This window comes from Acinonyx jubatus, chromosome A1 (genome assembly GCF_027475565.1).
Source record: "Acinonyx jubatus isolate Ajub_Pintada_27869175 chromosome A1, VMU_Ajub_asm_v1.0, whole genome shotgun sequence".
Taxonomy (NCBI): Eukaryota; Metazoa; Chordata; class Mammalia; order Carnivora; family Felidae; genus Acinonyx; species Acinonyx jubatus.
Window position 1 is genome coordinate 139,011,469 of NC_069380.1, and position 12,252 is coordinate 139,023,720.

A 12,252-nucleotide genomic window follows, 5' to 3' on the forward strand; every position below is an offset into this window, starting at 1 on the left:
TGTTGCAGACTATCCAGTAGAGCTTTTGCTTTTTTTTTAGGAAAAGAAAAACAAGTAACATTTGTATCACTTAAAAAAAGAATGGCTTTTTGTTAGGTGGGTGTTATATCTAAGCAGAAATATTTTTGGATTGGTATCTTTGGATTGGTATGGATTTGTCTGTATAGGCATCTACACTACATGTATTTTCCATGGGCTGTACGTCACATGGCTGTTATCATATTTCCTTTGATTATCATGTCATGAAGGGCATATGCCATAACCACAGTAGTTATTTCAGAGACTTCTTTATCACATTTCCTTTCTAGAATTTGGAGAACTCAGTGCAGAATATATAATTTCTCTGTGCTTTGGTTTGTTTTATTAGGTCACAATGAGGTATTTTTGTTCAAAGTTCTTGAATTCTTGAGTGTGATATCCTCTGTTTATGTAATTGTTTTAAAAGCTACATAAAAATATACACCATTGTGAACAGACATAAATTGCACAGTATAGTAATTAAACCACCCCAAAGGGCTAAGGATTTTTCATGGACACCTTGAAAGTGTTTTACCCTTCCCACCCTGCCCCTGCCACACACTTCAAGGTCTAATCCTGTGTCTGAATTGTGATGTGGATAAGGTACCACAGCTAATGGGAAATGCTAAATGTGGAAGGTGCATTTAACAGAGAAGATGCTAAGTGCATTTCCTCAGACTTGGAGGCTCTGTTGATTTCTTCCTGGAAAGTTCACTTTTCCTGGTGGAGCCAGAGAGGAGCATCAGTTTAACCACGTAGCCGAAACAAGGTAGTTTTGTTCCTTTGAATTTTTGCTTTTTTAATTTAGTAGGTACTTGTCTTTGTAGGTTAACTCATCTGCTATCTCAAATGCATGAGCTGTAAGAGAATATCCACTGTCTCACTGGAATAGAACATTATAGTCTCTGTGATGGTTTAAAGAAGTGGGTCATGAACTGGGGCTCAGCAATGGGATTTTCCCTTCTCTTATAAACAGAGGAAGTGATGCGCATGTGCCCTGGTGGCTTCTGGGTAGGTCTTACATGTCCTGTGAGGTCATTTACTATGACCTCAGGAGCTTGTGTTCTTAGAAACATATCAAACAAAAACTTAAACAAGTGGTTTCAACCAAGTCAACTGGAATGCACTCACTCCCAGGTGACTGGCCATTAGGAACACATATTCTTTTTCTCAGACATAGTTCTGTTAAGATCATTTTTGGATGGGGTGTTTAAAAGTATTTGGAACAGTCTACCGAAGACACTTCGTGTCCAGGGAATGATATGAAGTATCCCATGCTCCCAGGTTGTAACTACTACAGGGTAAAACGATAATACCTTGTATGTGGATAGTACTTAGACTTTCCTGAGTTCTTCCAATGTTTTCAGATCATGTAACTTGAGTGTTAGGGAACTATTTTTGCTTTTTCTTCAAACATGTTTGAGTGTTAGAATCTAGAATAATTTCTGCCCTTTTAGATCATCCCTTTTCTTCTACAGATAAATCTCTTCATTCTTAGCGTTTGAATATTGGGATGAAGATACTTCTAAAAAAATATAACTACTTTATTCCATAGCATGTCACATTAGTAAAGTGACTTATGATTGTGTTTGAAAAAATAACTGACAGAATGAGAAATAGTGAGTTTGGCTTTAGGAATATTTATTTTCAAAACTTACTGCTTGTTAATGTTTACCTTCTTTCCTAGTTCTTGTACATCAGCACTAAGCTGGGAAGTGAAAAAACCCCGTTTGTGTGTGTGTGTATGTGTGTGCATATACAGTTGACCCTTGAACAGCGTGGTTTGAACTATACTTTTTTTTTTTAATCAGTAGAGTACTCTAAATATATTTTCTCTTAGGATTTTCTTAACATTTTCTTTTCTCTGGCTTACTCATTGTAAGAATACATGTTACTTGACTATGTTATTACTGAGGCTTCCAGCCAGTAGTAAGCTCTGATTAGTTAAATTTGGGGGGAGTAAAAAATTATACCTGATTTTTTTTCAATATATGAAATTTATTGTCAAATTGGTTTCCGTACAACACCCAGTGCTCATCCCAAAAGGTGCCCTCCTCAATACCCATCACCCACCCTCCCCTCCCTCCCACCCCCCATCAACCCTCAGTTTGTTCTCAGGTTTTAAGAGTCTCTTATGCTTTGGCTTTCTCCCACTCTAACCTCTTTTTTTTTCCTTCCCCTCCCCCATGGGTTCCTGTTAAGTTTCTCAGGATCCACATAAGAGTGAAACCATATGGTATCTGTCTTTCTCTGTATGGCTTATTTCACTTAGCATAACCCTCTCCAGTTCCATCCATGTTGCTACAAAGGGCCATATTTCATTCTTTCTCATTGCCACGTAGTACTCCATTGTGTATATAAACCACAATTTCTTTATCCATTCATCAGTTGATGGACATTCAGGCTCTTTCCATAATTTGGCTATTGTTGAGAGTGCTGCTATAAACATTGGGGTACAAGTGCCCCTTTGCATCAGTACTCCTGTATCTCTTGGGTAAATTCCTAGCAGTGCTATTGCTGGGTCATAGGGTAGGTCTATTTTTAATTTTTTGAGGAACCTCCACACTCTTTTCCAGAGTAGCTGTCCCAGTTTGCATTCCCACCAACAGTGCAAGAGGGTTCCCGTTTCTCCACATCCTCTCCAGCATCTATAGTCTCCTGATTTGTTCATTTTGGCCACTCTGACTGGCGTGAGGTGATACCTGAGTGTGGTTTTGATTTGTATTTCCCTGATGAGGAGCGACGTTGAGCATCTTTTCATGTGCCTGTTGGCCATCCGGATGTCTTCTTTAGAGAAGTGTCTATTCATGTTTTCTGCCCATTTCTTCACCGGGTTATTTGTTTTTCGGGTGTGGAGTTTGGTGAGCTCTTTACAGATTTTGGATACTAACCCTTTATTTAATATGTCATTTGCAAATGTCTTTTCCCATTCCGTTGGTTGCCTTTTAGTTTTGTTGGTTGTTTCCTTTGCTGTGCAGAAGCTTTTTATCTTCATAAGTTCCCAGTAGTTCATTTTTGCTTTTAATTCCCTTACCTTTGGGGATGTGTCAAGTAAGAGATTGCTACGGCTGAGGTCAGAGAGGTCTTTTCCTCCTTTTTCCTCTAGGGTTTTGATGGTTTCCTGTCTCACATTCAGGTCCTTTAACCATTTTGAGTTTATTTTTGTGAATGGTGTGAGAAAGTGGTCTAGTTTCAACCTTCTACATGTTGCTGTCCAATTCTCCCAGCACCATTTGTTAAACAGACTGTCTTTTTTCCATTGGATGTTCTTTCCTGCTTTGTCTAAGATTAGTTGGCCATACGTTTGTGGGTCTAGTTCTGGGGTTTCTATTCTATTCCATTGGTCTATGTGTCTGTTTTTGTGCCAATACCATGCTGTCTTGATGATGACAGCTTTGTAGTAGAGGCTAAAGTCTGGGATTGTGATGCCTCCTGCTTTGGTCTTCTTCAAAATTACTTTGGCGATTCGGGGCCTTTTGTGGTTCCATATGAATTTTAGGATTGTTTGTTCTAGCTTCGAGAAGATTGCTGGTGCAATTTTGATTGGGATTGCATTGAATGTGTAGATAGCTTTGGGTAGTATTGACATTTTGACAATATTTATTCTTCCAATCCATGAGCACGGAATGTTTTTCCATTTCCTTATATCTTCTTCAATTTCCTTCATAAGGTTTCTATAGTTTTCAGAATACAGATCTTGTACATCTTTGGTTAGATTTATCCCTAGGTATTTTATGCTTCTTGGTGCAATTGTGAATGGGATCAGTTTCTTTATTTGTCTTTTGGTTGCTTCATTATTAGTGTATAAGAATGCAACTGATTGCTGTACATTGATTTTGTATCCTGCAACTTTGCTGAAGTCATGTATCAGTTCTAGCAGACTTTTGGTGGAGTCTATCGGATTTTCCATGTATAAGATCATGTCATCTGCAAAAAGTGAAAGCTTGATTTCATCTTTGCCAATTTTGATGCCTTTGATTTCCTTTTATTGTCTGATTGCTGATGCTAGCACTTCCAACACTGTTAAACAACAGCGGTGAGAGTGGACATCCCTGTCATGTTCCTGATCTCAGGGAAAAAGCTCTCAGTTTTTCCCCATGAGGATGATGTTAGCTGTGGGCTTTTCATAAATGGCTTTTATGATGTTTAAGTATGTTCCTTCTATCCCGACTTTCTGAAGGGTTTTTATTAAGAAAGTGTGCTGAATTTTGTCAAATGCCTTTTCTGCATTGATTGACAGGATCATAGGGTTCTTATCTTTTCTTTTATTAATGTGATGTATCACGTTGATTGATTTGCGAATGTCAACCATCCCTGCATCCCAGGAGTGAATGCCACTTGATCATGGTGAATAATTCTTTTTATATGCTGTTGAATTCGATTTGCTAGTATCTTATTGAGAATTTTTGCATCCGTATTCATCAGGGATATTGGCCTGTGGTTCTCTTTTTTTTACTGGGTCTCTGTCTGGTTTAGGAATCAAAGTAATGCTGGCTTCATAGAATGAGTCTGGAAGTTTTCCTTCCCTTTCTATTTTTTGGAATAGCTTGAGAAGGATAGGTGTTATCTCTGCTTTAAATGTCTGGTAGAACTCCCCTGGGAAGCCATCTGGTCCTAGACTCTTATTTGTTGGGAGATTTTTGATGACTGATTCAATTTCTTCGCTGGTTATGGGTCTGTTGAAGCTTTCTGTTTCCTCATGATTGAGTTTTGGAAGCGTGTGGGTGTTTAAAAATTTGTCCATTTCTTCCAGGTTGTCCAGTTTGTTGGCATATAATTTTTTATAGTATTCCCTGATAATTGCTTGTATCTCTGAGGGATTGGTTGTAATAATTCCATTTTCATTCATGATTTTATCTATTTGGGTCATCTCCCTTTTCTTTTTGAGAAGCCTGGCTAGAGGTTTGTCAGTTTTGTTTATTTTTTCAAAAAACCAACTCTTGGTTTCATTGATCTGCTCTACAGTTTTTTTAGATTCTATATTGTTTATTTCTGCTCTGATATTTATTATTTCTCTTCTGCTGCTGGGTTTAGGCTGCCTTTGCTGTTCTGCTTCTGTTTCCTTTAGGTGTGCTGTTAGATTTTGTATTTGGGATTTTTCTTGTTTCTTGAGATAGGCCTGGATTGCAATGTATTTTCCTCTCAGGACTGCCTTTGCTGCATCCCAAAGTGTTTGGATTGTTGTATTTTCATTTTCGTTTGTTTCCATATATTTTTTGATTTCTTCTCGAATTGCCTGGTTGACCCACTCATTCTTTAGAAGGGTGTTCTTTAATCTCCATGCTTTTGGAGGTTTTCCAGACTTTTTCCTGTGGTTGATTTCAAACTTCATCACATTGTGGTCTGCAAGTATGCATGGTATAATTTCACTTCTTGTATACTTATGAAGGGCTGTTTTGTGACCCAGTATATGATCTATCTTGGAGAATGTTCCATGTGCACTCGAGAAGAAAGTATATTCTGTTGCTTTGGGATGCAGAGTTTTAAATATATCTGTCAAGTCCATCTGATCCAATGTCTCATTCAGGGCCCTTGTTTCTTTATTGACTGTGTGTCTAGATGATCTATCCATTTCTGTAAGTGGAGTGTTAAAGTCCCCTGCATTTACCACATTCTTATCAATAAGGTTGCTTATGTTTATGAGTAATTGTTTTATATATTTGGGGGCTCCTGTATTCGGCGCATAGACATTTATAATTGTTAGCTCTTCCTGATGGATAGACCCTGTAATGATTCTATAATGCCCTTCTTCATCTCTTGTTACAGCCTTTAATTTAAAGTCTAGTTTGTCTGATACAAGTATGGCTACTCCAGCTTTCTTTTGACTTCCAGTAGCATGATAAATAGTTCCCATCCCCTCACTCTCAATCTAAAGGTGTCCTCAGGTCTAAAATGAGTCTCTTGTAGAAAGCAAATAGATGGGTCTTGTTTTTTTTATCCATTCTGATACCTTATGTCTTTTGGTTGGCGCATTTAGTCCATTTACATTCAGTGTTATTATAGAAAGATATGGGTTTAGAGTCATTGTGATGTCCGTAGGTTTTATGCTTGTAGCGATGTCTCTGGTACTTTGTCTCACAGGATCCCCCTTAGGATCTCTTGTAGGGCTGGTTTAGTGGTGACAAATTCCTTCAGTTTTTGTTTGTTTGGGAAGACCTTTATCTCTCCTTCTATTCTAAATGACAGACTTGCTGGATAAAGGATTCTCGGCTGCATATGTTTTCTGTTCCTCACATTGAAGATCTCCTGCCATTCCTTTCTGGCCTGCCAAGTTTCAGTCAAGAGATCAGTCACGAGTCTTATAGGTCTCCCTTTATATGTTAGAGCACGTTTATCTCTAGCTGCTTTCAGAATTTTCTCTTTATCCTTGTATTTTGCCAGTTTCACTATGATATGTCGTGCAGAAGATCGATTCAAGTTGCGTCTGAAGGGAGTTCTCTGTGCCTCTTGGATTTCACTGCCTTTTTCCTTCCCCAGATCAGGGAAGTTCTCAGCTATGATTTCTTCGAGTACCCCTTCAGCACCTTTCCCTCTCTCTTCCTCCTCTGGAATACCAATTATGCGTAGATTATTTCTCTTTAGTGCATCACTTAGTTCTCTAATTTTCCCCTCATACTCCTGGATTTTTTTATCTCTCTTTTTCTCAGCTTCTTCTTTTTCCATAATTTTATCTTCTAGTTCACCTATTCTCTCCTCTGTCTCTTCAATCCGAGCCGTGGTCGTCTCCATTTTATTTTGCAGATCATTAATAGCATTTTTTAGCTCCTCCTGGCTGTTCCTTAGTCCCTTGATCTCTGTAGCAATAGATTCTCTGCTGTCCTCTATACTGTTTTCAAGCCCAGCGATTAATTTTATGGCTGTTATTCTAAATTCACTTTCTGTTATATTGTTTCAATCCTTTTTGACCAGTTCGTTAGCTGTTGTTATTTCCTGGAGATTCTTTTGAGGGGAATTCTTCCATTTCGTCATTTTGGATAGTCCCTGGAGTGGTGTGGACCTGCAGGGCACTTCCCCTGTGCTGTCTTGAATAACTTGCGTTGGTGGGCGGGGCCGCAGTCTGACCCGATGTCTGCCCCCAGCCCACCGCTGGGGCCACAGTCAAACTGGTGTGTACCTTCTCTTCCCCTCTCCTAGGGGCAGGATTCACTGTGGGGTGGTGTGGCCCCTGTCTGGGGTACTTGCACACTGCCAGACTTGTAGTGCTGAGGATCTGGCGTATTAGCTGGGGTGGATGGGCAAGGTGCACAGGGGCAGGAGGGGCAGGCTCAGCTCGCTTTTCCTTCGGAGATCCGCTTGGGGAGGGAGTCAGACCTGCCGGAGGGATGGATTCTCAGAAGCACAGCATTCAGTGTTTGCAGGGTGCAAGCAAGTTCCCTGACAGGAACTGGTTCCCTTGGGGTTTTGGCTGGGGGATGGGCGAGGGAGATGGCGCTGGCCTTTGTTCCCTGCCAAGCTGCGCTCTGTCGTCTGGGGCTCAACAACTCTCCCTCCCGTTGTCCTCCAGCCCTCCCGTTCTCCGAGCAGAGCTGTTAACTTATAACCTTCCAGATGTTAAGTCCCGCTGGCTGTCAGAACCCACGCAGTCCAGCCCCTCCGCTTTTCAAGCCAGACTCGAGCTCTCCTTTGCCGGCGGGCTGCCCCTCCGCCCCGGCTCCCTCCCACCAGTCCGTGGAGCGCGCACCGCCTCTCCGCCCTTCCTACCCTCTTCCGTGGGCCTCTTGTCTACGCTTGCCTCCGGAGAATACGTTCTGCTAGTCTTCTGGCGATTTTCTGGGTTATTTAGGCAGGTGTGGGTGGAATCTAAGTGATCCGCAGGACGCGGTGAGCCCAGCGTCCTCCTACACCGCCATCTTCCCTATACCTGAATTTTTGACTGCACTGGGTGTTGGTGCTCCTAACCCCCACATTGTTCATGTGTCTACTATATATACGTATATTCTTGCATATACTGTAGTATTTTATGACTGGTTGATAATTTATTTTTAATAAGGTAGTACGGAGAATGGACCTCCAAATAGATACCCTTTGCTGGTGTTGCAAAAATTTGCCAAGTTCCATGACTTTGCTCTGTATTTTTCTTTCCTGGACCTTCTAGTCTATTTCCTAAGAACCTGTGGTGAGATGGTAGAAGGTTGAGCTGGTAGATACGGTTATTATTCTTTTGGCATATCCATGAGTTAGGGCTCCAGATGTTATTTTACCAGGTGGTTTCATAGAAGCAATTTGTGATAGTAATTAGTCATAACTAAACCTTAAAACTATCTTAAAAAACATGTCTGACTATTAATCTCTAGGAGGCCTATCTACACTCCCCAACTACGTGCAGCTACTTTAATCATTAAAATTAGATAAAATTTAAAATTAAGTTCGTCAGTCATACTGGCCACATTTTAAATGCTTAATAGTTACATGGAGTGTATTGGACAGCCCAGTCAGAGAACGTTTTCATCATCACAAAATGTTCTATTGGACAGCATTGGACTGTATGGACCTGGAAATTCGCTCCACTGATACTATAGGGAATTGTTTGATTCAGAACTATCTCTGTTTTGGCATCCTTCACAAAGTGGTAACGTAATCTAAAGAATAGAATGTCTATCCAAACCTCTTTGTATTTAAGGTTTTTTTTTTTTCTGTACACCTCGACATTAAATTTTTCCAGCTCTGTTATTCTGTGGTTCTGTCACTCATTGCCTTCACACTGCTATCTAAGTGAGGTTTACACTAGAAATTAGCATTCCTCCTGCTACTTGTATATAAAGTTGTCCTCCCATTTTATAACCCCTTCATTGAGATATAATTTATATACCATAAAATTGACCCATTGATTGTTTTTATGGTGACTTTTATGGATTTAAAAAGTTGTACTACCATCACACTATCTAAATTCATAACATTTTCATCACCCCAAGAAGATACTTTGTAGAGTCACTCCCCTTTGCCTGTCCTCCCGTTCCCCCCACCCGCAACCACTGGTCTACTTTGTTTCTGTGGATTTTCCCATTGTGGATATTTCATATAAGTAGAATAGTGTCTAAGTTTTTATGTGAACCTGTGGTTCCCTTAAGTGTATATACCTAAGAGTAGAATTGCTAGATCGGATGGTAATTCTGTGTTTAGTATTTTAAGAAACTGCTTGTTTTCCATTACGACTACCATTTTCTGTTCCCACCAGCAATGTATGAGCGTTCCAGTGTCAGCACATCTTCACACTTGTTACTGTTTGTCTTATTTTTATTGCCATCCTAGTGGATATGAAGTGGTATCTCATTGTGATTTGGATTTGCATTTTCCTCCTAACTAATACTGAGTATCTTTTCGTGTGATTATTAGCCATTTGTATATCTTCTTTCAAGAAGTGTGTGTTCAAGGCCTTTACCCATTTTAAATTGGGTTTTCCTTTCTTATTGTTGAGTTGTAAGAATTCCTTATATACCTGGTATACATGTGTATAAGGTGTACAAGTCTTTTATCACATAGAGGATTTGCAAGTATTTTCCCCCATTCTATAGATTGCCTTCACTTTCTCTGGTGTCCTTTGAAGCATAAAAGTTTGCATTTTTACATCCCGTGTATTTATTTTTTTTCTTTAGTTGTGTTTCTGGTGTCACTATTAAAATTAGCACCTAACCCATGGCCACAAAGATTTCCTCCTATGTTTTCATCTAAGTGTTACATAGATTAAGCTTTTACACTTCAGTCTGTGATCCATTTTGAGTTATTTTCTTGTGTAGGCTCTGATGTAGAGAGTCCAGCTTCATTCTTATGCGTGTGGCTGTCCAGTTGTCCCAGTGCCATTTGTTATAAAGACTTGTACTTGTTGAGTTGTCTTGGCAGTCTTGTCAAAAATCAGTTGCCCACAAATGTAAGGGTTTATTTCTGAACTCTAAATTCTTTTCCATTGATCCGTACATCTATCCTTATGCCAGCACCATGCAGTATTGATTAACTGTAGCTTTGTAGTAAGTTTTGAAATTGTTAAGAGAACTCCAGTTTTGTTCTTTTTTCAACACTGCGTTGGTTATTCTTGGTCCCTTGCATTTACATGTGAATTTTAGATACAGCTTGTCAATTTCTGTTTGAGAGAAGAATGCAATTGGGATTTTGATAGGGATTACCCTGAATCTATTGATAAGTTTGAGGAGTATTTCCGCCTTAACAGTATTGTTTGGATCCATGAACATGAGATGATTTTTCCATTTATTTAGGTCATCTTTAATTTTTTTCATTGGTGTTTTGTGGTTTTCAGCGTACATGTCTTGTGCTTCTTTTGTTAAATTTATTCCTGTTTATGATTTAAGTAGTTACAATGTAGTTGTGATTGGAATCTATTCCAAATGGAATTTTCTCCTCCATTTCATTTTCACATCGTACAATGAGTGTGTGTAGAAATACTCTACACTTTTGTACATTGACCTTGTATCCTGCATTCTTAGCTCTGCTTATTAGCACTTAGAGGTTTTCTTATGTGCAGGGGGTTCCCTACCCCCTTTCTAACTCCACCTTTCTTATAGGTGATTCTAGAGAACTTATGATGTATTGTGACTTAAGAGGAAAACTTTTTTTCTTGCCCTAGGAATCGTAGCTGTAGGGTACATCAATGAAGCTATTGATGAAGGGAATGCTTTGAAAACTTTAGATACTCTGCTCTTACCTACTGCTAAGATCAAAGATGTGGATCCAGACTGCGCCCAGCACTACCAGGATGTTTTATACCATGCTAAAATGCAGAAACTCATGGTGAGTCTTAGTAGGTTTGTTGCTTTTAAATTTACAGACAGGGTGGGGGGAGAAGGGCTGAGAGGGAGGATTTTCTTGATTTGTTTTGCCTACGGCTTATGAGATACTCTTCCCACAATTGCCTATGGACCAAAATGGAAATAATAGGGCTATTTTTATCCTGGTGTCAAACATGAGCAGGAAGCTGGCTCCAGAGCTAATCACTGCTTTTACTTTAACTAAAACCTCACTGATGGGTGAGTTCTTGTTCAGATTCCAATTCATTGGATATTTACTGAGCACATACTGTATACATAGTGTACTGTATAGTGTGTGGTAGAGGGAAAAAGGGTAGAAGGAACACATGACATTTGAAGATCTCTATCCTTCTTAAGATGCTTAGAAACGGAGGTAGTGGGCATTCTTATATAGAAGAGTTAAATAACAGTAGAGATGAGTATGTGACACAGTGTGAAAACAAGGCATGCACCAAGTACTTCAGAGACCATGGATTTTTGTGGGCTAGAATCCTAAGAGGAGTGGTCATGGATAGAGAACAGGAGCTGCCCCTGGAAGGGAAGGAGGAGCTGGTTAGGTGGGTGGAAAGCAGGATGGTGCAGGCTGGGAGTACAGTGCTGGGCAGGTGTGAGCCTGGTTTGTTCTCAGCACAGGAAGAGACTGACCTGGCCACAGTCCCTTTGAAGAGCACAGGGTTTTTTCCATGCTGCAGAGCTTAGACTGGTGTTAGGAGGTGTTCCACAGATACTGGCCAGTGTTGGAAGGGTGCTGAGTGGTGAAGCTTATGATCTGTTCCTTGAGAGTGAGAGAGAGATGCTCCCTAGAACCGACCCCACTCATAGATGCCATGTCTCCAGCTGCAAGCCAAAACCTCAAGGAGTGGAGGTCTTCTCTGTATAGGTGTTTACAACCCAGAAACTGCCTCATCTGAAACAGGAACAACATCTTTGATTAGAACAAACATTTATTGAGCACCTGTTGTTTGCCAGGCATGATACTGCGTATTTGTATGCATATTATCTCATATAATCCTCATAATAATCCATAACAGCCATGTGGGTTAAATGTACTTATCATTACTTACAGATAATGAAACTTAGGCTAAGTAATGTATCCAAAACTATCCAAAAAGTAATTCGTTCTGCAACTATGCCCTGGTCCATTGGATTCAGAAACCTGTATTATAAAGGCAGAGGGAAGGGGATGTTTATTGTTGCATTGTAATAACAAAAGACCCCAAACAATATAAATATCCTTCAAGAGAGGCCCAGTTAAGTAAGTTGCAGTATATCCATATAGTGAAATACTCTGTGGTCGTCAAAAAAAATTGAGTGAATCTATATTGGATAATCTTCAGTATGTATATTGTTAAGTAAAAAAAAAAAAATGTTTCCACATGCCTGAAAATGGGATACACACCCATAATAAACATACTCTTGCATGTGCATAAATTATTTCCAGAAGGAAACAGCTGGAAGGTGAACTAGAAGTCTGGTG

General features: G+C 39.8%; 1 protein-coding gene across 3 annotated transcripts in view; it reads left to right on the plus strand.

The window, feature by feature from the left end:
• IQGAP2 (IQ motif containing GTPase activating protein 2) overlaps positions 1–12,252 on the plus strand; it is a 292,655-nt gene that overhangs the window by 193,275 nt on the left and 87,128 nt on the right. For 2 of the 3 annotated variants that reach the window (XM_027039688.2, XM_027039709.2), the window contains one exon: positions 10,595–10,758. In XM_027039688.2, the coding sequence (XP_026895489.2) occupies positions 10,595–10,758 (164 nt within the window). Of the gene's footprint in view, positions 1–1,066; positions 1,156–10,594; positions 10,759–12,252 lie in introns of those variants that run through there. The other variant, XM_015072106.3, reaches the window with a different exon arrangement.